The sequence below is a fragment of the Borostomias antarcticus genome (assembly GCF_949987555.1).
Source record: "Borostomias antarcticus genome assembly, chromosome: 21".
Lineage (NCBI taxonomy): Eukaryota > Metazoa > Chordata > Actinopteri > Stomiiformes > Stomiidae > Borostomias > Borostomias antarcticus.
This window is the reverse complement of record NC_140254.1, coordinates 12,765,603-12,791,982: the sequence shown is the minus strand read 5'-3', so window position 1 is coordinate 12,791,982 and position 26,380 is coordinate 12,765,603. Positions and strand designations below refer to the sequence as shown.

Sequence of the window (26,380 nt, the reverse complement as noted above, 5' to 3'; positions counted from 1 at the left end):
TACAGTACATTTAATCTGCATAATAACATGATATGGTGGTGAATAAAAACAGTGGTCAGAGCAGATTCCTAGTGCCACAGCACAGGTGGTGTTGTAGTCCTATCCCCAACTGAAAATATTGATCTTTTGATTAGTCAACCCATTTCTAAATCACAAACTACTAAGCTATCCCATAGGAATGAGCCTATAACCATACCAGCTTGGCAAGCTGATGTTGCTAGCTACTAGGGATGCACCGATTGCAAAATTCTGGGCCGATGCAGATGTTTAAAATAACAATCCGGCCGATGCCGATGGCCAATGTTTATTTTAATTCCCCCTTTTGTGCCACGAAACAAAGAAATGATGCCTGCTTTTCAAATGGCAAGTTAGATTTGATGTGTTAAAATCCTTGGCTGTAGTACCTCCTCTTGAAATGTCACTTGAACACGTTTTACAAGTTGCATAGCCCATATCTTTGTCTGAGATGGTGAAATATTCCCACATGGCCGACATATTTATTTCACTTTAATTTGAAAGCAAACTACACATGCGTTTGCAGCGTTACGTCACAGATCTTCTCCGAATCTGCAGCTGGGTAGGCTACGTTTTGCAACAAAAAAAGCCATAATTGTTGCAACATAACATCGGCCACTACCATCGGTGAATGTCATTTTATTTGCCGATGGGCCGATGGCAGTCAACAAGGCCAACATCGGCCGATGTTCGGCCGATGCATCGGTGCATCCCTACTAGCTACCTAACCTAGCCCTAATGATATTGTCCTGGGGTGCGTTTCCCAGAGGCGTAGAGGCATCGTAGCGCTACGTGCATCGTAAGAACGTCATTAGGTCCACCTCTAGGTGGCGATGCATTTCCCAGAGCCTTCTTAGGCCAAGGTATACCTTGGCTACGAAGGCTCTGGGAAACAGCTCCACCCAAGGTACATCGTAAATCGCCCTTACGATGTACTTTCCGAAGATACATCGTAAGCCCTCCCGGGAGCCGAAGCGCTGTTTCCCAGAGCCTTCTTAGCCAAGGTATACCACAGCCAAGGGATACGTTATGAAGGGCGGTCTGAACCCATCGTAAGCTGTCCCTTAGCGATGCGCTCCGTTCATCCCGTTATAGTTTTAGCTCGATTAGAGAAAAATTATACTTTTAAAAAGGAGAGTTGCAATACAGCGAACATCTATCTATCCTACCTGCGCGAATTACATAATTAGTGTACACAAAATTCAATGAAATTGAATGATGAAAATAATGTTATGGTGCCTACAGAACACATCATGGGAATGTTGTTTTTAAAAATGTAATTGAGCCAAACAACATATAGGGACTATCCATAGCCTAATATAATCCACTCTGTGAACAAAAACAACATTTTCTTATGTAAAGGGATAATTTGATGACATGACTTTTCTGGCTGTCTTTATATATTGTCAGACAGATTAAACATACAGACATACACATTAAAAGTAGCCATAAGGTTATTTTGAATGTGCTCTCAGGACATGTGGTTGTAACCATCTTTGTAAAGAAGAGAGGCATGTAATGCACATGTAAATGTGCATTGAAGTAAAAAAAATATATAACCCCCCCCCCCCACAAAAACAGGTATATACATATAGTAGGGCTGCTCGATTATGGCAAAAATCATAATCACGATTATTTTGATTGATATAGAGATCACGATTATTTAACACGATTATTCATTCAATTTTTTTTTTAATCAAAAGTTTACATTTTCTTAACAAATCAAATTATACATTGACTTTGATAACAATTAATTTATTAAATGTTGACAGTGGCTTTTCTTTTTAACAATGTTCTTTGGATTAGATACATGTCTCCCATGGGAGACAAATAGTGAACCTTGACCTTGATAAATAAATAAATAAAAATGCCAAAACTGATAAATAAAGAAGCTTCAAAGCACCGCCACCACCACAGAAGAAGACTGCCTCTCAATTATGTCTGTATCTTGAATCAGTTCAGCCAGATAGTGGGGGGCCAAACCATGTAGAGCCTTAAAAATAAACATTAAGATTTTAAAATCAATCCTGAAACGAACAGGAAGCCAGTGGAGGGAGGCCAGCATCGGTGTGATGTGGTCCTGCTTCTTGGTTCCAGTCAGGAGGCGCGCAGCAGCATTCTGGACCAATTGCAGGCACCTCAGTGACCGCTGGTCAAGGCCCACATACAAGGCATTACAGTAGTCCAATCTTGAAGAAATAAAAGCATGGATGACTGTCTCCAGGTCCTTAATAGAGAGGTACGGTTTCAGTTTGTATAAGAGCCTCTTACCACAGAGCCAATTTGTCGCTCAAAATTAAAACCAGTATCAAAAGTGACACCAAGACTTTTAGTAAAAGAGCGATTCTTGGCAGCGAGGGGCCCTAGGTTGCTAACATGCTAACATCACCATGCGACTTTATCCCATGAAACTCCATAAACTCCGTCCAACGACCAAAGGCTGGCCTGATATTTATCCGACTTTTGCTCCTTCGGTCACTGAGCTTTTGAGATTCGTATCGCACGGTTCACCGGGGCTCAGGTGGAGAAGCAGGACGACAAAACTCGACCATTTTACCAAACGTTTAGCTGAAAAGAGTGAGTGGAAGTGGACGGAAATGCTGACGTTTTATAGTCGCACACAAACTTGATGCTAACCAACATCTATAATGCTGCTAATTCATGGAAGTATAACGTTTGCTGGCTACTGCCAATCTCACAGTGGTGAAGCTAGAATAGTACCTGGCAACCCAGCGCGCAGTACCAACGCTGTAATACTATTGGCTGGTATGATATCAACACTGATATTATACCTTTAACTTTACTTTCATATGTTCATATCAATATAATATCAATATTATGTATGTATGTATGTATGTATGTGTGTGTACATATATATATATATATAGTAAAAAGAGGCCTATTAACAACTATTTACAAACAACTTTGCTACCTGCTGACTCAATCAAGTAGATGTCCAGATAACCCACTATGTCTTGGTCTACTTATTCACCACAAATGTCCAGGAACCCGCCAGCGGATTCAGTCAGAGGTCCGCCAGCTCATCCATCGGGGACTCGCTGTAGGTCCACTAGCCTTGTGTTATATTCCGCTGGAGGTCCGCCAACTCGTCCTTTGGGGATCCGCTGAAGGTCCGCTAGCCTTGTGTTATCGGGTTTATCCCTTACCTTTGTCCAGAAACAGAAGTTGAACCAATTACAGCAAATAGCTAATAGCTACCATTAATGTTATGGAAGCTGCTGCTAGTTGTTGTGAGCTCATGAGCTAAATGGCTATCCCGCTCTTAATGTGCTGGATTAGCATTGGAAGCATTGGAACTGATGTGTCGGGCGACAAGACCTATCTTAATTTATCAGACATTATTTAATGTAATTTCAATTCACAGCTATTTCAGTGGCATGACTAGCTTCCTTCCTACCAGTCCTGCACAGAAACAAGCCAGCCACGCAAGCCAGGCTGGCCTGGTTTTACAACTGTTTTCATGCCTCCGCCAGGCAATAGCATTATGGTTTCGGGTCCGTGCGTCCGTACGGCCGGCCGTCTGTCCGATGATTGTTAATGCAATATCTCCGGAACGCATTGACGGAATTTCTTCCCCTTTGGTAGATATGTTCATTGGCACTCAATGATGAACATCTTAGATCGTGGGGGTCAAAGGTCAAGGTCACTGTGACCTCACAAAATATGTTTTTGGCCCGATGAACACAATATCTCTTAACGGATTTGTTCATATTTGGGTAAAATGTCCTATTGGACTCAAGGATTAGCTGATTACATTGTGGGGGTCAAAGGTCAAGGGTCACTGACCTCACAAAAGGTGTTTTTGGCCTGCTGAACACGATATCGCAAGAACGGCTTGACAGAATTTGTACATATTTGGCCAAAATGTCCAGTTGGACTTAGATTAATTGGATTCGATTTTGGTATTCAAATGTCAAAGGTCAAGGTCACCATGATGTCACAAAAGGCACTTTTAAATGCTAATGCTAGCTAGCTAACAATAATGCTAACGCTATCTAGCTAACGCTAATTCTAACACTAATGCTAGCTTTAGCTAGCTAGCATTAGCATTATAGTTAGCATTAGTGTTAGCTAGCTAGCATTAGCGTTAGTGTTAGGTTAGCAGTTAGTTAGGGTTAGGGATAGTTAGGTTAACTGCAACTTGCATTGCTGGGCGGAGGCATTTAGCCGCTACGCGGTTTTTCTAGTTATATCTGGATTCTGTCCATGTTTGCCACATTGCGGAAATCATAGGACCCTTCCCATCCCAACTACTTCATGACCAGTGTAGTAAGTGAGAGTATGAATGCATTGGCCTCCAGTAGTGCTGCGCTTCCTCCAGGATCTTAACAGCAGGGAACACATGTTTCCCTTTCACTTTACCACTCACAGTATTACTCAATCTGACTTTAAAGGGAGGAAATTAAATAATAAGGATAATTAAACATTATCAGTTTTGTTACAGAAGTGATGTGTGTGTGTGTGTGGGGGGGGGGGGGTTGTAGGCTGAATTGGGGTAGATAGTTTGCATTTAACATTAAACCATGAACTGGCAGTCTTTCCGAAAGGACCTTGAGCATTAAATTGTTTATTGTCAATCATGCAGAGATTATTTATAGCTCCAGTAAATTAGTAGAGCGATGACTCATTGATGATGAGATTCATCCATGAAGTACAGCACTCTTCCAGACAGCCTCAGGTTCAGCTGGCTGTCTTTGCCATAGGTAAAGTCTGACATATCTGTGTTAATCCTTCTGCCTACTGCCTCCCAGTAATCCTGTTATGTGTCACTGTGACACAGGTGGACTGTTCTTGACATGCACGCAGGAAGAGGGGTAAGCCCCAGGCCTCTAGGCTGGCTAAGAGGATTTCTGCTGCTCCATGTGAGATGCAGCTCATTCCCAGGTGCTGGCGCAGAGAGCCTGCTATCACGGCCACTGAGAATAGAACAGCTTGATATCGCCAATGTTGCTTGCAGAAAATTGTTAATTAAAACCAAATATTTATATGTTAAGGACATTCTATGTAATTTCACAGCATAATGAGTAATAATGAGTGAAATAAGAATAGGCTATGCTTGTTATGCGTTTTCCAATTCCTAAAAATGTGAGGGAGGAATTTGCTCTCTTAATTTGCTCCCTGGGTAAAAAATAACTATATTATATTAATTTTATCGTGACTGCATGGTGAACCTTATCATGGATTGTACTGTCTTGTGAGTTGTATCGTCCCACCCTAATTGTGATACTGTGGTGGATATACATTTGCATAGTATTGAGACATTCACCAGAGAGTTAGGAATTCAGAACGAGAACTAACAGCTAGTTCAAATGTAGACAAATGTCAGATGTGTTTATACTTTCTGGGTTACTAGGCTACGAGAGAGGAGACGTTAGTGGTTACATTGTTTATACTTGCTACTTTGTTGTTACCTCGACTGCGCTGTAACTTTTGTTGTTTTTTTATGTGAGAGTAAATAGCTAGACTCGACTCGCCCTTACGTCTACCGTCTCCCCGTTATTGTACTCCCACAATTGGTGACCCCGAACGTTTTAACGAACATGTCGACCGGTGACAACAATGTTTCTCCCGCACCGTCCGGTTCTAGCATCTACTCCGCGGCAGTCAAATTGCCCGAGTTCTGGCAGCACAGCCCCCAGCCATGGTTTCAGCACGTCGAAGCCCAGTTCCAACTAAGGGGCATAACACAGGACATTACAAAATACTTCCATGTAGTGGCCGCGTTGGATGCATCGACGACGGCCCGGGCTATGGGGCTACTGGAAGCTCCTCCTGCTGCGGGTAAATACGACGCATTCAAAACATTCCTTCTGAGACTTTACGAACTGTCAGAAATGGAGAAGGCGTACCGGCTGTTGTCACTTAATGGCCTCGGTGACAGCAAGCCATCAGACTTGATGGAGAAGATGTTGGCTGTTTTGGGGTCAGCAGGCCCATCCTTCCTCTTTGCTCCCAGCACCTGTGCACACTGCATTAGCAAGCTCCGCCCTCTCTTCCACCAAGGACTACCGTTCACTGGTTGCTGAAGCCGACAGGATTTTCCTCGCCAACCGACAGCAGTTCGCCCACGCACTGCTTCCTGCTTACACCTCACCCTCACCTCTGGAAGATGCAACAAGCACTGCTGCGGCCGCCCGTCGCCAACGTGACAGTGGACAACGTGACAGCGGCCAACGTGACAGCGGGTTGTGCTATTACCACAGCAGGTATGGAGCCAAGGCCAAGCAGTGTCGCTCACCATGCAATTTTAGTGCCCAGGGAAACGCCAGAGCTGGTGCTTATTAACAGCTGTGAGTGTTGGCGCAGACAGTAAGCTGTTGTTCATCGAGGACACCTTATTGGGCCGGTGTCTGCTGGTCGATTCGGGCGCACAACGTAGTATCCTGTGGACACGATGGCCAGCGGACATGCCCCCCGATGGACGCCGCTAATGGCACGCCCATACGTACCTACGGCACCAGGTATGTAGAGGTGTGTTTTGGCGGCCAGCGTTTTGGCTGGGACTTTGTTATGGCTGCCGTGTCAGTTCCCCTCCTGGGCGCGGACTTCCTCTGTGCTTTCAGCCTGCTAGTGGACATCGCAAACTGCCGTTTGATCGATGCAGTCTCTTTCTCCACATACCCACGCACACTCGGAGGGCCAGGGACACTCGGACTGTCAAACATGCTCGCCACCGGAGACGTGTACGTGTCTCATCAGCAGTGGCTAAGCATGGTGTGGAGCACTACATCACCACCACCGGCCCCCCAGTCCACACGCGTGCGCGGCGCCTCGACTCGGCTAAGCTCGCCATCACCAGGGAGGAGTTCACAACCATGGAGCGCCTCGGCATCGTACACCGCTCGGACAGCCCATTGGCCTCCCCCCTGCACATGGTCATGAAGGCAGATGGTGGTTGGCGCCCCTGCGGTGATTTTCGCTGCCTGAACAATGCCACAACCCCTGACCGGTATCCTGTTCCGCACATACAAGATTTCTCTGCCCACCTGGCAGGCGCCACCATTTTTTCCAAGGTAGATTTGGTGCGTGGCTACCACCAGGTACCGGTCCACCCACAGGACATACCCAAGACAGCGGTCATTATCCCATTCGGTCTCTTCGAGTTTCTCCGGATGCCATTTGGCCTCAAGGGAGCGGCACATTCCAGCGTCTTATGGACTCTGTTGCACGACATGCCGTTCTTGTTTGTTTATTTGGACGACATCCTCGTGGCCAGCGTGTCCACGGAGGAGCACATGACACACCTCCAGCAGTTGTTCGAGCGGCTCAGTATGCACAGTCTCATCGTCAACTCAGCCAAGTGCCAGTTCGTCCCCTCCCATGAGCCATGAGTCCCAGCCATCCCCACCACTCTTCCTCTCCCATGAGTCCCTGCCATCCACCCACTCTTCCCAGTGCTGGGGGAGTAGATCTCTGCCTCATCCCATGACTGTCTCTGAATCTCTTCTTCTCGTTGACAGATGATGTGCTGATGGCTCCAGAGACCAGAGACATGGGCTGCTGCTGTGGTGCTCCCCCCACCCATTTAGTCTTTGACACCACCGAGAAATCCTGGACACTCTGCACCCGCCGTTAGCATCCTCTGCCTACCTTCAGCCCTCTTCATCTGGATCAGAATGGAGCAGCAGGGCCTGCTGTCCCTCGCCCTGGTTCTCCTGGGATCACTAAGCCCCGGTCTGCTGATGACGCCCCGCGTTTCCTTTCCCATGGGTGAGTAAGACGGATCTGATTGGATAACGCTCCAGTTCTACAACGTTAATGAACTTAGAATAATAACTGACAGAATCCTCAACATGCATAGATGTACAGTAGGTTCAGCAAGAGCACATGGATAGGGCAGTGGTGCTGCAGCACTCAACATCGAAATGCAATGTTGATTTAAACATTGGTATGAGTGCTTAAAACGTTCACCTCTCCCATGAAGTGCTTCTGTCTCCTCAAGCACAAAACATCCCTACATTGTGGTCAGTTGTTTGTGGCACATCACAGCATGTGTGTAGATGTTAAGCCTACTTGTAGGTTAAAGAGCAATTTATGCCATCACATAAAAGACCAAATACACGATGTTCATTTGAAATAAACAGAAATTTCCATACGATTCACCATTTATGGATTACTAAATTCTCATGCCTGTACATACTCTACTATTTTCCTTTGAGTGGTCTTCAAAATCAAGAAAGCTAACATGGCATGAAAAACAAATGATGATGATATGTTCTGTAATGAAAATTGGAAGGTTACAGTAGGTTTAGGCATGAAAATCGAATGGCAAGTGTTAGGGCAAAGGATAGAAACAATTAGAGCTGGAAATTAAAAGTAATGCACGTTGTGCTCTTCTGGGAAAAGTCATGCTGTGTCTGCTGTGTTTGTGAACACTTTCTCCTCCCATTCAAATGACAGCAATGAAAATATGACCAATCTAAATATTGCCAAGTTGACCCTGTGGTGTCAAACATTCTTCCTGTTCTATGTCTACATCCCTTCAGACTTCTCTCCAGTTTACTGCTCGTGAGCATGAATAATTAGGATCTTGAGCGCCAGCTAATTTTGTCATCATACCACAAACTCATTGTTGGCAGATGCTTTGTGTAACATTTTATTCCTTGCACTTTATTGTTACTCTGCCCGGGACAAAGTCCAGATGGAGGTTACGTTTTCAGTGGCGTGTGTTAGTCTGTTCGTTAGTCAGTAGGAGGTGTGTGTAGCATGGGCCAAGGAAGAACCCATTACATTATAGAGCGGATGAGAATCACGCGGTGGGTCCATTAATTATTCTTCACTTTTTTAACATTGCCAGATAGACCAGACCGGCACATCCATGGGTAATTTGCAATGTTACCATAAAAAACATCCATGGCTAGGATACACAGTTAAGCTTCTAGCTAGGTAAGATAATCGATAGCATGCTGGGAAAGATTGACTCAGCTAGTCAACTAACTATCTATTTTGCGGGTATTAATACAGAAATAATTTAATCATGGCATGATGTGGAAGATCAGCTGCTTTGAATTAGCTAGTTATGCTCATAGCTAGCTAGATTGCTGCTGTCAGCCCTGTCATAGCTAAGTTGGCTAGCTAGCTGAGATACAGCAGTGTGTTGTGTAAAATAATTTACTATGTCTTAGGTCAAATTCCAAGAAATAAATCTCTAAAAGTTCAGACTAGTTTCAGAGTCCAAAATAAATTCAGAGTCCGAGGAGAAAAACAAGTTTGAGGCACCAGGAATCCAATGCAATGACTTTATTGCTGTTTCAGAAACAAAAATAGCAGTAAAGCCGGTGCTTCCCTCGAGAGAGACCACACCGTCCTTTGTGTTATGGCTTATATAGTCTTGTCACCACCCCCCCCCCCTTTCTTGACCACATCCCACTTTCCAAACATCACTACTTAGGCACCAATCCAGTGGTGCCTAATATGCTGGCTCAGCAACAACTTATGCCCAAATATGTCCTTACAGTACCCCTATTATTTCCTGCCAGGGGAAAACCCCATTGGTACATGGGCAATTGTAGACTGCTTTCGTACACAAGACTGCAGTGCCAGCATTAATTCAATCTTTTGGTAAATCTGGGAAGAGAAGAGGGGAAGACTGGAAATCTAACAGGAAGACATTGGGATATCTGAACGCTCAGGCCGGGCACACACTATTCTTCCCGCCTTAGAATTGCTAGCCTCAGCAACCTTAAAACTGCTGACCTAAGTAGGGGAATTCCATTTTCTACAGATCCGTTCCCTGTGGCTACATCTAGTGGTGGCATTTAATATTACTGTTGAGCAGTTTATTATTGGTTTCATCTAATATCACTCTTGAGCAGATTAGCATTTAAAGTTCTGGCTATGTAAAACAATTTATACCATAGGATGATTATGATTACAATATTATGACATGATTAAAATGCAGGGGAGCTAAATCAAATTAAATCACTTCAAGTGTAACGGCGAGCTGCCGTTACTAGATAGCTGGAACATTGTTATTATTGATTGCAACTGTGTAGGGCTAAAGCACATATTAATTGAGATTAATTGACATGCTTGTTTTGCACATGGCTTGGCACATAGGTACAGGGAAAAATAGACAGTCATTTTAGGAACATATTTATATTTATTGATTGATTGTGTGACTGGTTGCAGTTGTCTTCGCTGTCGTTGCAGCGCAGACACTGGGATCCTGCCTCATCGGTTGTCTCTGTCTGGAAACAGAATCATGGTGCACATTGATTTGACTCAATGTAGTAATTGGAAGTAGGACTGCATGAGAATCTTGACATTTAATTGAACAGTCATGTGTATATGCCTAAACTTACCTCTGCCTCTTCTCCTCCTCTCAGGGTGTCCGACGAGCAAACAGTTCCCCGGGTGCTCGCACACCTATTTATAGTTCCGGGAGGGTTAAGACCAAGTGGGAAGTGGGTAGGGGGGGAGTTTAGCCTTACTATTTAATTATATCTATTTTTGTAATGTATGTATGGGGGTTGTTTTGTGATAGTTGGGGGGTATATATTTATAAAGATCAGGTGTATATTTTGGTAATTAGTTTAGGTAAATATGTACTATCTATGTCGGGTTTAAAGTATGCAAGGAACCTGTGTAATTGGTATGTGCCAGTAATTAATTGTTTGCTCCTCCTATATAAGGGCTCAGTTGTGCTGTCACTGGGGCTGGCAGATGTGGGTTGTTTGCACCATGGTGTTTTTAAAAGAAAAAGGCTTTAAAAAAAAAAAAAAAACTTCGACATTTTGGAACGTCACCTGGACTCTGCTCCTCCTCATTCGCCTCCTCCTCATTCGCCTCCATGACCGCTCGACCAATCTAACAATCAGAGAACAGAGCCCAATAGCACCCGTTGGGCCAACCCTAATCAAACCCAGCTGCTCATAAACGGCAATGCACAACCAGTATATTTTTGACAGTTGTCGCCTCCAAGTATTGGTACCATATTGCACATGCTAATGACATGCATCATGGATGGAGGTTTACACACTCTGAGTCCCTCCTAGTTGAATGTGTAGTTTGAGCCTCTTTCTTGTTGTGCTGCAGGTGCTCCTGCAAGGTCCATCACCCGCTTCACCAGCGCCGACATCAGTAACACCACCACACTGTTGTTGAGCGACGACGGAAACACTCTGTTTGTGGGAGCGCGAGACGCCGTGCTGTCACTGGACGTCAGCCAGCAGGGCGCCATCGTCATGAGGGGGAAGGTCGGTGCTTTACTTTAGGCTTACCGCTGACATGGAGACAAGCATGGCTGTAGTGTGTGGTGTCCGTACATTTACACATATATATATATATATATATATTGATCTCCATGCTTAAGCTCTACAACTGTCAGGTAGAGTAGACCTGGGCTTTATTTGGTTGGTTTGTGTACTCTTTGCTGGATTAATGGTTCCTGCTCATTTTATTGGAGTATACAGCATGTAGGCCTACCGTATATAATTGTGTCCGCCCCATAAATGGCAATGTTAGATTGTGAGCTACATTTAATAAATTAGCATGTCAGAGACAGCTTGGTCTATGAAGTTCACATTCACCAAAAAATGTTGTTTTACTTCATATGCAAACCACATATCTTGATCTTATAATAAACAATATGGTTTATGCATGTTGAGGTCAACATTTTTATCAAAGACTGTGTGATGAAACTCTGCAAGAGCACATCTGTTGCAAGTCCCCACCCCCCACACCAGAGGTTAGTGATGGTAATCCAAACCAAACACAGCTGGGAGGTGGACTCTAACCCCTGTCCTTGTTCCATTCCTCTCTCTCAGCTGGACTGGTCTCCCTCAGAGAAAGACCTAGACGACTGCTCTATGAAGGGCAAGAAAAAGGCAAGTAAACTATCACAAAACCACTCAACCTGAACACAGCCTGGCTTGTCTAAATATCACTTTTAGTATGTGCTTGTAAAATGCCAGTCTTTGACACAGACAAGGGATTGATGAATCTTAGTTTTGGTGGTCTTCTTATTGTCGTTAAAACTATTTACCAATCTGTTAGTGTCCTAACACAGACCAGAGCAGCGTGACGTCAGTTTGTAGTAAATAGGAAGTACACACAGGCAGACACGCCCCTTCTGGGAAAAAACGAGGCGGGACCAGGGCGGGATTTGCCGCCCATTTGAAATTGCTGCCATTCAGATTGAAAGTTCTTCACCCAGAAAGGCAGTGCAGTAACCACAACCACGGCATGTAATGGAACTAATGGAAGTTCCCGGATCATTGCTCTGGTCTATACCAGTGTTGCCCCTTAAACCTAGTTTAATTGGTTTACCATCCACTGAACTGCAATGTTTGAATTAAGTCATCAGAGTTAAGCCAAAAGCTTTGGCAAGGTGCTTCCATTTGACAATTATAGCTGCTGCACAGCATTGGATCGGGGCCTGGCGTTTTGAGGAGGAAAAGTAAGGAGACAAATGACAAATACTAGAGGGTCTGAATCATGTGTCTGAAATTCAAGCAGTACAATGCCTGAGGCATTAGTAGGCATTAGCATGTTTATTCTGCATCACTCAGGGCGTGAACTCACAACCTACTTAAACAAATTTAAATCACGAGGCATGTGGCAGCCTTCATGTATGTATCTATTATCTTCATGAGTGACAAACTGGTCTAATTCAGTGCTTATTCACATACATTTCAGTCTCTGCCCTACTAACTAAATAAGGAAAACCCAGACAGATTTTTGTGAGCAGCTGTGTTAACCCCATTTGTCTCTGATTTTGATTGACTAACATTAATCGTGTAACTACGTTACACAGCTCAAAGGTAAGTCATATTTGGATGGTAGGCTATATCATATCAATCAAAGGTAATATATTTGGATGGTTATAGGTAAGCTAACTTAGTCTAATCTATTAACGTTATTCTAAGACTGTCTCATCTTCTACTTCTTTAAATGTTTAATGTGATTAACTAGTCATGAGGTCTTAATGTCATTGAGGTCTTAATGTGTTCCATTATGCGCTTGCTTTCCGCTGTTAACAGTAACCAGGCGGATGTTAGCTAGCCAGCAACTGTTTTCTCATACATGATTTGCCTATAGAATCAATGAATGATGAATCAAACCATGTTGAGAGCTCTTCCCAGCTAACCCATTATTTTCATGAAGGCTAGGCTGACCAATCACAAGAGGGAAGTCCCTCCCTTGGTATCCACCCCAAATTGTCAATCAGATTTTCATCGAGCTCACATAATTTAACATCGAGCAAGAGAGGCCGGTTCGCACGCGCAGAGCTACACTGTGTAGCGAAAAAATGGCACATATATTCTAAGAGTTCTAGCTGTCACATTGAGAATGTACTGCTGACTGTCCATGTTAAAACATAATTACATCATGTCTTTATTGTCCACAAGGTAAATTCATTTTGCCTCAGTCAGACAAAAAAAAACATCACAGTACACAATAAAAATCACAAAAAGGCAAGAGGTAGGGTCTCTAAAAAGAATTTTGTGCATAAGTGCTTGTGCATTGTGTGCATGTTTGTGTCCACATAGGGGGTGTTGGCCCACCTGGGCCAGTTCATCCACTCATGGTGGGGGAGCAGTGGAGGGGAGGATTATGTTTGTTCAGGAGCCTTATCACAGAAGGGTTGAAGCTGGCCCTGCCCCCGTTTGATTCAAATACAGGGACAGCATACCTCCTACCAGAGGGCAGGATCTGGTGGCCAGATGCGCAAACTGTCTGCAACGCGTCCAAAACATGTATTCTAGAGACTGGGTCGCGACCGGATCAGAGAAATGCACTGAACGGCTCCTGCTTGCGTGAGAACTGATTGTGCTGATTCCTCATCCAGTGATGGGTGGATGGAAAACTTTCAACTGAATGTTCATATTGTTCTGATAATTGTAGGCTATAGCAACATAAGAGTCGCAGCTTTGACAGCAACCCAAACATGAGCTAATCCCACAGCTGTAGGCCTACCATTGCTAGCCATGAACGAACTGTTGCTGCATATATTTGCTGTGCAACGTATCCATTGTCCAGTTGTCCAATCGATTATGTACGCACTGTTATTCTTTTGGTGATTATTCTTTGATATAAATGCAGATAGGCTACATGTGAAGAGGCAATTGCTGGATTATAATACGCTGTTTATAATGACACATCCCGACATTGAAGCATGAAAGGCGTAGCATACATTCCGTTTTAGTTTTTGGAAGAATTTATTGGAAAATATTGTTTGAAGTAGGCCTAGGCTATATTGAAACGAATTCCACATTTTTGTGCTAATGGACGGCGCAGCGGAGGCGCAGTTGAACGAAACGTGGATATTGGAAATAATAAGCACTATGTTTTTAAATGTTGTGGGTCAATCATGCAGCTGTAACAGAATATGCGCATTCCAATGTCCGTGCAGGGCTCGTATTTATACCACTATAATCCCTATTTGATGAGGGGGGGGGGGGCTGGGACTGACTGCCCCCCCTGATCAAAAAGTCAAACTGCGCGTATGACAAGGGGGTTCAACAATTAGGCCCCTCATACAAAACATCACAAGGGGGTTCAACAATTAGGCCCCCTCATACCAAACATCACAAGGGGGTTCAACAATTAGGCCCCTCATACCAAACATCACAAGGGGGTTAGACAATTAGGCATATTATCTAACATGGATGGTTATAAAAGGAAAAAAGACAATATGCATTCTCTCAATGTATTACATTTTTCCTCAACAAGGGAGAGGAGGGGGTGGCAGGGGACCCAAGAGCAGACACAGCATGCAGGTTTAGTGGAAAAGACCACGTATGGGCTTAATTGGAGGCAGGTGATGGTCGGGCTACAACAGGGCAGTCAGACAGATAAGGTTTGGCAGGAGCGAGGATCTCAGACTGATGAGGGTTACAGCAGGAACAGGCAAGTTAGACAGGACAAAGCAGGGATGTGAGACTCAGGTGAATTTTCCAGGCGGTTCAGGTTGGTGTTGAGACAAGCGGGTGTCAAGGTTGGTGTTGAGCTGAGCGGGTGTCAAGCAGTTGGTGTTGAGACGAGCGGGTGTAAAGGTTGGTGTTGAGATGAGCGGGTGTCAAGCAGTTGGTGTTGAGACGAGCGGGTGTAAAGGTTGGTGTTGAGACGAGCGGGTGTCAAGCAGTTGGTGTTGAGACGAGTGGGTGTCAAGGTTGGTGTTGAGACGAGCGGGTGTCAAGCAGTTGAATGAGGTAGTCTAGGCAGGCGATGGTTCAGGCAGGTCAGACTAGGATGAAGGAAAAACAAAGGGTAAGGCTGGGTTAAAAATATAGACAGGCTTATTTGAGAGAGCTAGAGATGTGTGCTGCCCACTAGGTTGGTCAATGATCTGGTATCGACTTCAGCAGACCGGCTTCTTATTCTGTCAGAGATGGGTTGACCATGTTGATTGACGTACGCTGCACGCTGTGGGATGTGCCAGATTACTCTGAATCAGAGTCTGTGGGAGCGGGCTGACGAGGGCAGGGCTGACTAGGCTGACTGAACCGTGACATATCCAGCTACAGCATCAGCCTTCACAGGTTTGCCGTACTGTGCGTTCAGGTTGTCTGGTACAGGCATCTGGATTATCTCGGCTCGGTATGGCTCAGGCATTTGGAATACCTTGTCGAAGAGCGTGGTCATTAGTGCGTCCCGATACTCTGAAAGGCACAATAACAAGGACAAAGTGTGTCTCTGTGTTCTATACATTAAGTCTATACATTATGTAGAGAAGACATATAGTTAAAGGTGCTCAGTTCGATTCTTTTCAGCCACTAGATGGGGCAGTGGTGCAGTGTATCAGATATAAACAAGTGGGCATTTTCACTCCATACTGTGCCGTTCAGGGGGTGGGGCTCAGCGCCGGGCCGGCTTCGCTCATAATAAAAAGAAATTCTGCATTTGCTCCACAGGCACTACACCGTTGGCTATATTCTCTGTACAGATAGTTATGACTCCCCTGGACCTATTTATTGCATATATTGGGTATATATTTTTATTTTATATATTTTCTCCAAAAAGTGCAGTAAATTGAACAGAGCACCTTTAAAATAAGAATGGGAATGTATTACTCACTGTGTGTTGGCTTGGTCTTGAGGGCTTGAATGGAGTATTGTCCCTTCTTTGCCTTGGGATACTTAATCATGTAGGCCAGTTCTCCTGTGGAGCTGATTGCCTGGCTCCGGTTGGCGTTCTCGTTGAAGTGCATCGCAGCCAAGTAATGCCTGAAACCATAATAACATATGATGTCACAAAATGAGAGTAAATGTGGTAGTTTCTGCCCCACCCTCCCCTACAGCTCTGAAAAACTATGGCACAAGGCAGCGAGGTAGGGCGGCTGGTACTACCGTACCAATTTGAGCCGTCTGAGACAGACTTTGCCGAGGGCCCACCACCACCGCCAGAAAACAGGCGGTTGACCCAAGTGGTCATGGAGTGGTGAGTGAAAAATATACCGCTTGCCCATGTGATCAAATATAACAATTCTGGTAGCAGTAAAAAGTCTTGATCTTGAATATTCATATCAATATTTATCGATAAACAGGTGCTTATGTGGACAGTGCCAAACCATGCCCTCTGAAGAGGAAAACATCTGCTGTGCAGAACTCACACCGGTGTGTATTATTATCAAGGCCATCGCAGTATGGCACATGACCCCGACACATTGTCAACCACATAAAGGCAGTTATGGTAGCTATGTTAAATGAGTGGTGGTGACATCCTTTGATCAAATCCAATTCCCCACCAAAATAACACACCTGAACGGTTCCTCTACCATGAAAACAATTTATTTTAAAGTAGTAAAGGGAAAATGCATGTTTAACCCTGTTTTAAGGTTACTTATGATCATATACAATGGTTCAGATCAGAACGTTGACAAAACTAGCACTTTTGAGAAAGTCTGATAATTGCTCTAGCACCGTTTTGGTCATACAATGGGTGTGGGTGGGCACCTTGAAAAATCATTCAAAAAACATGTTAAACTCTCAATTTCAAAGACAAGAAACTCACCGAGGTGTTAGTTGGCGTTCTGACATATAATTCGCCATAAAGTAAGATTCTAGTTCATCTGGAAAGGCTTTTTTAAATATTTAGCATAGAACTATTTAGTTGCAGCACATACGTGTGGAAACTTACGCAAATTAGGTTGCCTAGCAACATAAACAATAACAATAGCTACCGTAAGTAATTCCGCTTCCTGAATCTCTGCGAACCCTCTGCGGATTGATCTACACATCTACAACGGTCCTGTCAATACAAGGCAATGGATTTCATAAAATGATTAATAAAACCCTACAGGATTCATACTTTGCGGCGAATTTGATGTCAGACCACCAACGGACACCAATTACCCCCTCAGTGAGCTTCTTGTCTTTGAAATCAAGAGTTTAACATGTTTTTGAAAGATTTTTCAAGCTGCCCACCCACATCCATTGTATGACCAAAACAGTGGTAGAGCAATTATCAGACTTTCTCAAAAGTGCTAGTTTTGTCAATGTTTTGATGTGAACCATTGTATATGATCATAAGTAACCTTAAAACAGGGCTAAACATGCATTTTCCCTTTACTACTACTACCTTTAAGGCACCACGAGGGTTAAAAAACTAAACCAAAGACTAAACAATAAAACTTAGGTACACGCTCAACAAGTGGAGAACAAAAGACAAAGCTTGGCACAGGAAACACTAGCGACAACACACAGCTACAGCAAATAATGAACAGACAAAGAACAAGAGGGGGGCTACATGTTGGATATCAAACAATCAGTGGCACAGGTGTCCTCTCAATCAGTCAATTTAGCCAGTTGTATGCCGCATTCCAGATAGGATTCTGAGCCCGTATGTTACGACTTCAAGTCACGACTCACGACTTCATAGCGTTCCAGGCAAACTGTCTGAGTGCGTGGAATTCTGGATAAAGGTAAACGAGCCAATATGGCAAAAGCTTGAGATTTGGCACACTGTCGGAGCTGGCAAGCTAAACATTGTATGCCTAATTTTGCTATGCTAAGAAATCGTACGTTACATAATTTTATCATAGACTTTTCACCATTTGCATGGTCAAGTTCAGGTTTACCTTTACGTCAGCTAGCCAGCACTATCTAGCACTAACTATCTCTTGTCGTCAACATATTTGGCCATCATTACACATAGCAGATTGTAGTGCATAATCGTTTGTATTATTTTGATGATAACGTACAAATTTACTTTACATTGCCCTTAAGTTATCTTTGTCGCCGTACCCATGTGGGCTGCCATCTTGTTTAGAGGACTGTGCGACGTCAGAGAGCGCAACTGGGAGTATATCGATCTGGTACGAGTTCACGGGTGGGATGTTATAGGTTTGACTGCCATTCAAGTGCCTTTAGAAGGTTGGAAAAACACGGATTACGGGTTGCCTGGAACGCACCAGTAGTTCTAGAGTCTGCTATTGGGGCGGGGTTGCCAACAACGTCTCTGATTGGTGTACACATTGCTGTTGCACTACAGGATTGTGGGTAGTGTATTTTTTCCTGCATGAACAGCAGTAGTTTGAGGGCACAAAATAAGGACAGACTTCAAAATACTGTCAAGAATTAAATTATTGAGATAAAATTCAGAAAAACATCACACTACATCTACCTATGTCCTGAATTTATTTTTTCATGAACATTGGAGATATATTGAGTATTTGCAGTAGCTGCATACAGTACTGTTTACAGTAAAACATTCTGATGTGCTGTGGGTTCAATTTTTGATATTTCAAAAATCTGTGAGGTCATTTGTGGAGGACAGTCTGAAGATGTAGTGTAGTGATTGGGGTGTCAATTGACCAAAAAATGTGGGAGGAGTAGGGTTTGATTTTGAGAAAAACAGAGTGATGGGCTTCATAATTCCTGCCAGCTCAAAGTATATGGAAGTTTCTGCTCACTTGGGCCTACATGTTGGTGGTGGTTGCAAAGTGATAGCATGTACGGCTGATTTGTTATGATTTTGTTATTATTTGTTATGAAGTTTAAATTTAGGAAGCTCGCTGTTGTGCCACCATCCAGACTTTTTGTTTGGTGATTTTTCATGCATGGGAAGTCAGACTTCCTAGGAAGAAGATCAGATTCAGATTCAGAATATTGGGAAATACAAGAGGGACCAACAGCTGAGGCTCCCGGCCCCTAATGATCTGTGGAAATTATCTTCATTCCGCTCAGCTCCTACTCATCCCAAGGTCATTAAACAAAATGGAGTTTATCATCTATTAAGAGATGATGGGTATCTTAAAGGAGTAGTAAAGGGAAAATGCATGTTTAGCCCTGTTTCAAGGTTACTTATGATCATATACAATGGTTGGTTAAGCTGGCATAGGAATAATGGGATCAGGGTGACAGTGCTGCTATTTAACAGGCTAATTATGCTGCCTTCCCTTTTCTGGCTGAGGCCAAGGGACAGTGTTTTACCCCTCTCAATTAAAGTATTGTCTCTCCTTGTAGTCGGACTGTCCCAACTTCGTCCGGGTGCTGCAGTTCCTCAACTCCACACACATGTACGCCTGCGGAACGTTCGCCTTCAGCCCCCGCTGTGCTTACATCGTAAGACGCTGATATTCACTTTCCTTCCATATTCAAATACAAAGATGTTTTAGTAACATGAAATGAAGCATGTCAAGCAGTGTACTGGTGGACAAAATGTAAAATTGTCAAGTCAAATTCAGTTTTACAGTATAATGAACACTTAATAGCTTACAGTATATCTAGCATTGGCTCCCTTATAAACTGGTTTGAAACATAAGGGCCTCATCTTTTCTGTTCCTTCCAGAACATGGAGACATTCTCACTAGTGACCAGCCCCAGTGGGAAGCCAGAGGAGGGTAGAGGTCGCTGCCCTTATGACCCCTTCCAGCGGAATACGGCCATCACCGTGGGTAAGACCGAACGCATAGGACTTATAGAACGATCAAAGGACTACTGGATTAAGATGTGTGTATTTGGCACAGTCCGATGCATAGAAACACATTGAAGGTTATGACTTATATGTCATAAACGTGAAGGTTCTCCTGGAAGTTTTCAATCATGGAGCTCCACTGTCATTGGAATTTCAACCAATGTCCTCATCTGCACAGTGGGATCATTTGTGGTGAATTGTTCCGTAAGGGGTGTGGTCTGAGAATGGCGTGGAGATTTTGTCTTGTCTAATAAATAAACGAGGCCCTAGAAATCGGGAAAATGAGACTTGGATCTACCAATCAATTGTCTTTCATAGTAGATCATAATCAAAGTGCACTCTAAACCACTTCCGGTGGTATTGATTTAATATAGTCATAACAGGACAAAGAATCCCTTACTTTATTGAAATGTCCCCTTTAATGTGGCTATTTTATTCAGGAAGCTTGACCATACAGTATTTGGACATTGTAATAGAATTTATAGTTTATTTTAGTTATTTGAATTAAGAATTATTTTAAAAGTATTCCGTGTAGAATGTCATGTGGAGCCATTGATGATGTGCAAAACTTCACAAGTAGGGGTAATGACCTGTCTGTCACTTGCATTGAGTGGGACTCCAATAATCTCACGTGTGTGTGCGTGCGTGTATGTGTGTGCGCACGCATGTGTGTGCGCATGCCTTTTCAGATGGAGAGCTTTATACCGGGACGGTAGCAGACTACAGGGGGAACCGCCCCGTCATCTCGCGCCACCTCAGTGAGGGCAGCCATGTTGACATGAAGCTGGATGACACATTGGGATGGCTGGAGGGTGGGTGCCTCTCCCAAAACACAAAACTATACTAAAAGTATTTCCCAAATGATTTAATATGTACTCTGAGCAATACAGGGGGGCCTGTTTTAGCTGCTTGTGCTCTACAGAATGTTTTAGCTGTGGAAACCCAACACTGCAGCATAGCCATTCTGCACTAGTGAGGCGGAAGGTCTGGCCTGGTGCACGATTCCTCACTTCTTTACATTTTCTGTTTCTTTTTTGTTAGATCCCACTTTCATCAGCTCCACATTCGTCCCCAGTGAAGAGAAAATCTATTTCTTCTTCAGTGAGGTGGGACGGGAGTACGACTTCATTGAAAAGTTTACTGTGTCTCGCATCGCCCAAGTCTGCACGGTAAGCCACCCTCCAGATATATTTGTTGTTTTTGATAAAATCTCAGAGGGTCTATGACAGTGTTGGACCTGCAGTTGGCCTCTTTGATTGTGACTCCACACAATGATGTTTGAGTTTATGGGAAGTACAGTATGTGTTAAACATGAACGTTATTCCTCAGAGTGATATCGGAGGCCAGCGGACCCTGCAGCGGCGCTGGACCACGTTTGCCAAAGCCCAGCTTCTGTGCCAGTCTGACAACGAGCTGCCCTACAACGTCATCCAGGACATGGTCACCCTGCCAGCCCCTGAGGGTGCCCAAGTGGACGACACCCTCTTCTACGGCATCTTTACCACTCAGTGGTAAGTGAGCTCTCAAGCCAGTTGGTCTCGTTGAGCAGCCGAGTGACTTCCTTCTAGCCTTATGTGTTTACCTGCGCCATGGGATCTCTAAATGCCCTTTGGCGTTTTTGTAGGTCGGTGAACGCTGGACGGTCAGCGGTGTGTGCATTCCGCCTCGGTGACATCAAAGCGGTGTTTGCCGGGAACTACAAGGTCCTGAATCGCGACACACTGCGATGGAACACTCGAGTTCAGGAGAAGGTCGCCAATCCAGGAGAGGTAAGTGGTCTCTGGTCTCCACAACTCCAATGAAAGGGTCAACAGGGTTAGCATAAGTAAACAACCTTGACAGCTATTTTTATTTCCTCAAATCAGAAGAAGGAAGTAATAAAAGTAATACCACTTGACGAAACAGGTAGCGCATCACAATGCACAGGCAAATACATGTGAATCAGTGATTTGTGCTTGATGGCTTGCCGTAGTTCTTATGCTTTTTATCTTCCACTGGATGTAAGGTCATCTACCCTCAATTCACAACTGCGATACCAGTCAACTACTGTATTATTTCACTTTTTTTTTTTTTTTTTTTTTACTCACAAGAGTAGAGTTGTACAGTCTCATAAATGTGAATGCAGGAGATCAATGCTAGGTCATGCCTAATAACTATTCTGTTAGAATGCCTACAAGAACTCCCCCCTCTTAAACCCGTTTCTGCTGCAACATCTGCTCTCCCCTCAGTGTGGCTTGCACAATGCTTCAGATAACATTCTTCGCTTCGTCAAAGAGAACTTTCTGGCTGACGAAAGTGTTCAGTCTGTTGGACGAGTTCTGACCATGCTGGCCCCTGAACAGCGCTACAGCCACGTCGCTGTCCAGAGGGTTCAGGCAGCCAACGGCAGGGAGCACACCGTCTTGTTCCTGCTCACAGGTACGGCCACAGAGGGAGTAGAGGACCAGCAGCCACACTGACCGCATGTCACGTCTCATCTACTTTGGTACCCTCAGGTGGTGGAAGGTGATCGTATTAGTAAGGGATCCACAATTGAAAAGAGTGTCCAACATTAAGGATGATAAGATTGATAAATATGATACATTCTACAGCTTGTGAGAATTCCTGTGCAAATGTGTGGATTTTCCTGGATTTTGGGGGTAGCTGATTTACCTCTCACCTTCTTCTTTCATGTTTGTGGAACAGCTTATTTATGTTATCGTTTTACTGTTTCACATTTGCCTGTCCTCTTTGGCTCCTAGAATCTGGGTATCTCCACAAAGCTGTGCTGCTGGAAAATGGAGCCCACATCGTTGAGGAGATCCAGGTTTTTGAACAACCTCAGCCCGTGAAGAACCTTCTGCTCTCCATATCTAAGGTACCACTTTGTAATCATCTGGGGAGGTGCACAGGGGAGGGAGTGGGGGGGTGGCCAAAGGGTGTGTGTGTGTGTGGGCGCGTGTGTGTGTGCTCGGCTAGTCTGTTACCTGACCCCGGTGGTAGGCCAGGCCTCCAGGGCTCAGCCAATCATGTCACTTGCCTGAGCAGTCTGTGGAATGCGATGACTTGTGTTGTATACGAAGCTTGATCGTCTGCTTACTTTTCTGTTTCTAAACCTCTAGGGCCGGGTGTTCGTGGGCTCTTCGGAGGGGATTGTGGAGCTCCCGACAGCCAACTGCTCATTTTATGGGCGCTGTGCGGACTGTGTTCTGGCCCGCGACCCGTTCTGCAGCTGGGATCCCTCCAGCAGAGTCTGCATGGACCTCTCCAGAATCCCGGCCAGCGCGTTAGCCTCACATCACAGCAGGTCACATTTCATTTGCATTTACATGCGCCGCACAAGCATCACTAAGACTGAACTGTGGTGTCATAAAAAGCTCAAGTCCAGTTGTGTGGTGGGATGAGTCTGGTAACAGCATTTTTTATTGTATGGTTTCTTACTGTAGTTTTGATTGTCATGAGAAAACTGTTATATTGTTTGTTACAGTTTATGAATTGATCCATACTTGGCTGCAAGTCCAGTATGTCCGCCATGTTGGTCAGAGGTTTGTTTTCCTTTGACAACATAGGCAGCCTGACCACTGTCTGTTCTCCACTACCTAAAGGTGACCAGAGCTGACATACCACTTACATCACTTGAGCCATAAACACTTAGCAGTATGTCTCCTCCCACAGAGGCCAGGATGTGGAGAGAGGGAACGTTCAGGAGGCGTGTGAAGCCCCACTCTTAACGCTCAGGTCCAGATTGGGACAGAAACTGCCCACAGGTGAGCATCACTTAAAGGAGTAGTAAAAGTAAGCGGAATTACTTACGGTAGCTATTGTTATTATATATAATTAGATATAAGATGAACTAGAATCTTACTTTATGGCGAATATGTCAGAACACCAACTAACACCTCGGTGAGTTTCTTGTTTTTGAAATTGAGAGTTTAACATGTTTTTTGAATGATTTTTCACGGTGCCCACCCACATCCATTGTATGACCTAAACGGTGGTAGAGCAATTATCAGACTTTCTCAAAAGTGCTAGTTTTGTCAACGTTTTGAGCTGAACCATTGTATATGATCATAGGTTACCTTAAAACAGGGCTAAACATGCATTTTCCCTTTACTACACCTTTAATCAGCACCATTCAGCTGAACTTGACTACATTCATCAGTCATTTTAAAGTGTGATCATATACAGTTTACACTTTGTATAATAGGTGAATGAGTACATAGATAGAACAATATCACTGTACAAATGCGTTACTGAACTGTGTTGTATTTTATATGACATCCTAGAGTAGTCACTTCTGCACAGTGTGTGCACGTGTGTGTGTGTGTGTGTGCGTGCGTGTGTGCATGTGGATATTTCCTGTTTAAATGTGTCAGCAGATTGAAATAGCCAGCGTTCAGAGACGTGTGTGTGATTGTGAGGGCACGGTGACCCCTGACCTCTCTGTCAGCCTCCTGTCCCCCAGGTGAGCTGGTGTGGGTGTTCCTGAGCGAGGTGGTGCAGCTGCAGTGTCCCCAGGCCTCTCACCTGGCCCGGCGCCACTGGGAGCGTCCCGACCGCCGCCTCTCCCCTGTCCTCTATCTGCAGCTGCAGGACGGAGGTCTGCGCTTCCTCGCCACGCCCGCGACCCTCGGACATTACCTGTGCATCTCCACAGAGAATGGCTTCCAGCAGATCACAGCGGTCTACCAGGTGAAACAAAAGAGTAGCCCAACTCCCCGGGCTCCCTCCCACACCGCACCAACCCGCCCCCGGAGCCAGCCGCTCCCCACCTCTGGTACGGTGGCAAATCCCACCGCTTTGTCCACAGGCGCCGGAACGACTCCAGAGAGGATAGAGGTGGGGCCCGAGGAGGCGGATCCTAGGACGCACACTAGTGAGACTCGCGTCACTGCAAGACGACCCAGCAGAAACTTGACCCTCTGGCTGGACCGCGCAGGGAAGACTGAGGCAGAGACACAGGGAGGCAGGCAGCTCTCGCTAACGAGGGGGCCGACGTATTTGAAGGAGCTAGTGGTGGTGTCCGTATTGCTTGCGTTGTGTGTAAGCGTGTTGCTAACTTTGACGCTTTACAGTGTCAGGCAGCGCTGCCGCAGTCGGACGGCCCCCCAGGCCAGCGCTCCGGGAAGGGACTCTGAGAGGGGGGGTCTGCAGGAGCGAGAGGCCCTTAGGGGGGGACAGTCAACGCACAGCGTGGGCAAACGGAATGGCCCGTCTGGGCACAACGGCCAGGCCAACGGGCTTATGTGCAACGGCACACCTAAAGGCTCTAATGGGCATCTGCCCAACACCCCGATCTAAACACCGGGGAGGTTACTGTACTGTACATCGCACCGCCTAGGAGACGACCAGAACCCCGCCTCTCTCTGAAGCATGCAGCCCTCCTCCGTGAAGGACCTAAACAATGGGACCTTCGTGGGGGTGTGGCCTACATCAACATAGCCATTTGCAGCATACTCGTTCTCTCTGGACATTTGCAAGTTCACATTTGCAACAGTTCACATTTGCAGCAGTTTCCTTATATTTTGAGATGCGGAGAGGAAAACTGTATGGCTTGACAAGCTGTGGTATTAAATGTGAAGACTTATTTCCTCTGGTTTAGTACTAGACTGTGTGAAAAATCCAACAAGCAGAATTATAAACATGATTCTGATTGGTCGTATTGTGTTGGGTCCACTGACTAGTCTGTTCTTGTGTGTGCTATTTAATAGAGGAGCCAAGGGGAGACTGTTGTGAGAATCTAGGTTACATGAAGGACATTATTTGTACTCTTCCTCCAATGCTACTAAGAAAATATGGCTACCAAACAGATATATGCTATAGTTTCTCAGATAACTGACAGTATTGATGCATATTGTGAAGAACACAGGAAGTCACTTTTCAAACAGCGTTTATTGTGTCGGGTCTTGTACAACCAAAACTCTCAAGCCTCCTCCATCAACATGGATGTCAAGATCACACAGAGCAAGGTTCTCCCTTATTTATTTTCTGATTGATTGACATTGTGTTCAATGTACTGCTAGTGACTTGAATACAAAACAATGGGTAGCAGGTATTGAAGTTTAATCTCCAACCACTTTTCGATCTCCTACCACTGTTTGTCTTTATTTTTATACATTATTATCTAACTTTTTAAAATGCTGCAAATAAAGTGTTCAATTTGTCCAAATATAATAACTGAGGCCCTTTCTCATTCCACAGTCTTTAATTCTCTCACCAAAAACACTGCTGGCATCTTCCCACCAGAGGGCGCTCAGTAAGTAAGGAGAAGTAAAGAGAATGAATGGGCTCTATAAACGTTTCTCTAACAAATGTCTTTAAATAATTCATTACAATTAATAATTGTAGACTTTTTGTTATTTATAGACATATTTTGATATAAGTGGTATGGTCAGTAAATTGAGTAATGAATATTTAGGTACGACTGCCTTCATCAAGGCGCTCCTAATATTGCTGGGTATTGTATCACCATATGCTAATTAATTTCATGACACGCAAGCAGTTA

General features: G+C 44.6%; 1 protein-coding gene across 5 annotated transcripts in view; it reads left to right on the top strand.

Annotated features, from left to right (window-relative positions):
- sema4ab (sema domain, immunoglobulin domain (Ig), transmembrane domain (TM) and short cytoplasmic domain, (semaphorin) 4Ab) overlaps positions 1-26,013 on the top strand; it is a 35,345-nt gene extending 9,332 nt beyond the window's left edge. For 2 of the 5 annotated variants that reach the window (XM_084455347.1, XM_084455348.1), the window contains exons 2-15: positions 7,497-7,746; positions 11,074-11,234; positions 11,805-11,864; positions 19,446-19,544; positions 19,771-19,876; positions 20,586-20,708; positions 20,938-21,065; positions 21,226-21,407; positions 21,521-21,665; positions 22,125-22,314; positions 22,638-22,753; positions 22,998-23,182; positions 23,551-23,642; positions 24,326-26,013. In XM_084455347.1, coding sequence (XP_084311473.1) covers positions 7,653-7,746; positions 11,074-11,234; positions 11,805-11,864; positions 19,446-19,544; positions 19,771-19,876; positions 20,586-20,708; positions 20,938-21,065; positions 21,226-21,407; positions 21,521-21,665; positions 22,125-22,314; positions 22,638-22,753; positions 22,998-23,182; positions 23,551-23,642; positions 24,326-25,176 — 2,532 coding nt within the window. In that variant the 5' untranslated portion in view covers positions 7,497-7,652 and the 3' untranslated portion in view covers positions 25,177-26,013. Of the gene's footprint in view, positions 1-7,496; positions 7,747-11,073; positions 11,235-11,804; positions 11,865-16,288; positions 16,420-16,525; positions 16,596-19,445; positions 19,545-19,770; positions 19,877-19,910; positions 19,936-20,391; positions 20,709-20,937; positions 21,066-21,225; positions 21,408-21,520; positions 21,666-22,124; positions 22,315-22,637; positions 22,754-22,997; positions 23,183-23,550; positions 23,643-24,325 lie in introns of those variants that run through there. The other 3 variants (XM_084455350.1, XM_084455349.1, XM_084455351.1) reach the window with 3 other exon arrangements.
- The last annotated feature ends 367 nt before the right edge of the window (positions 26,014-26,380 follow it).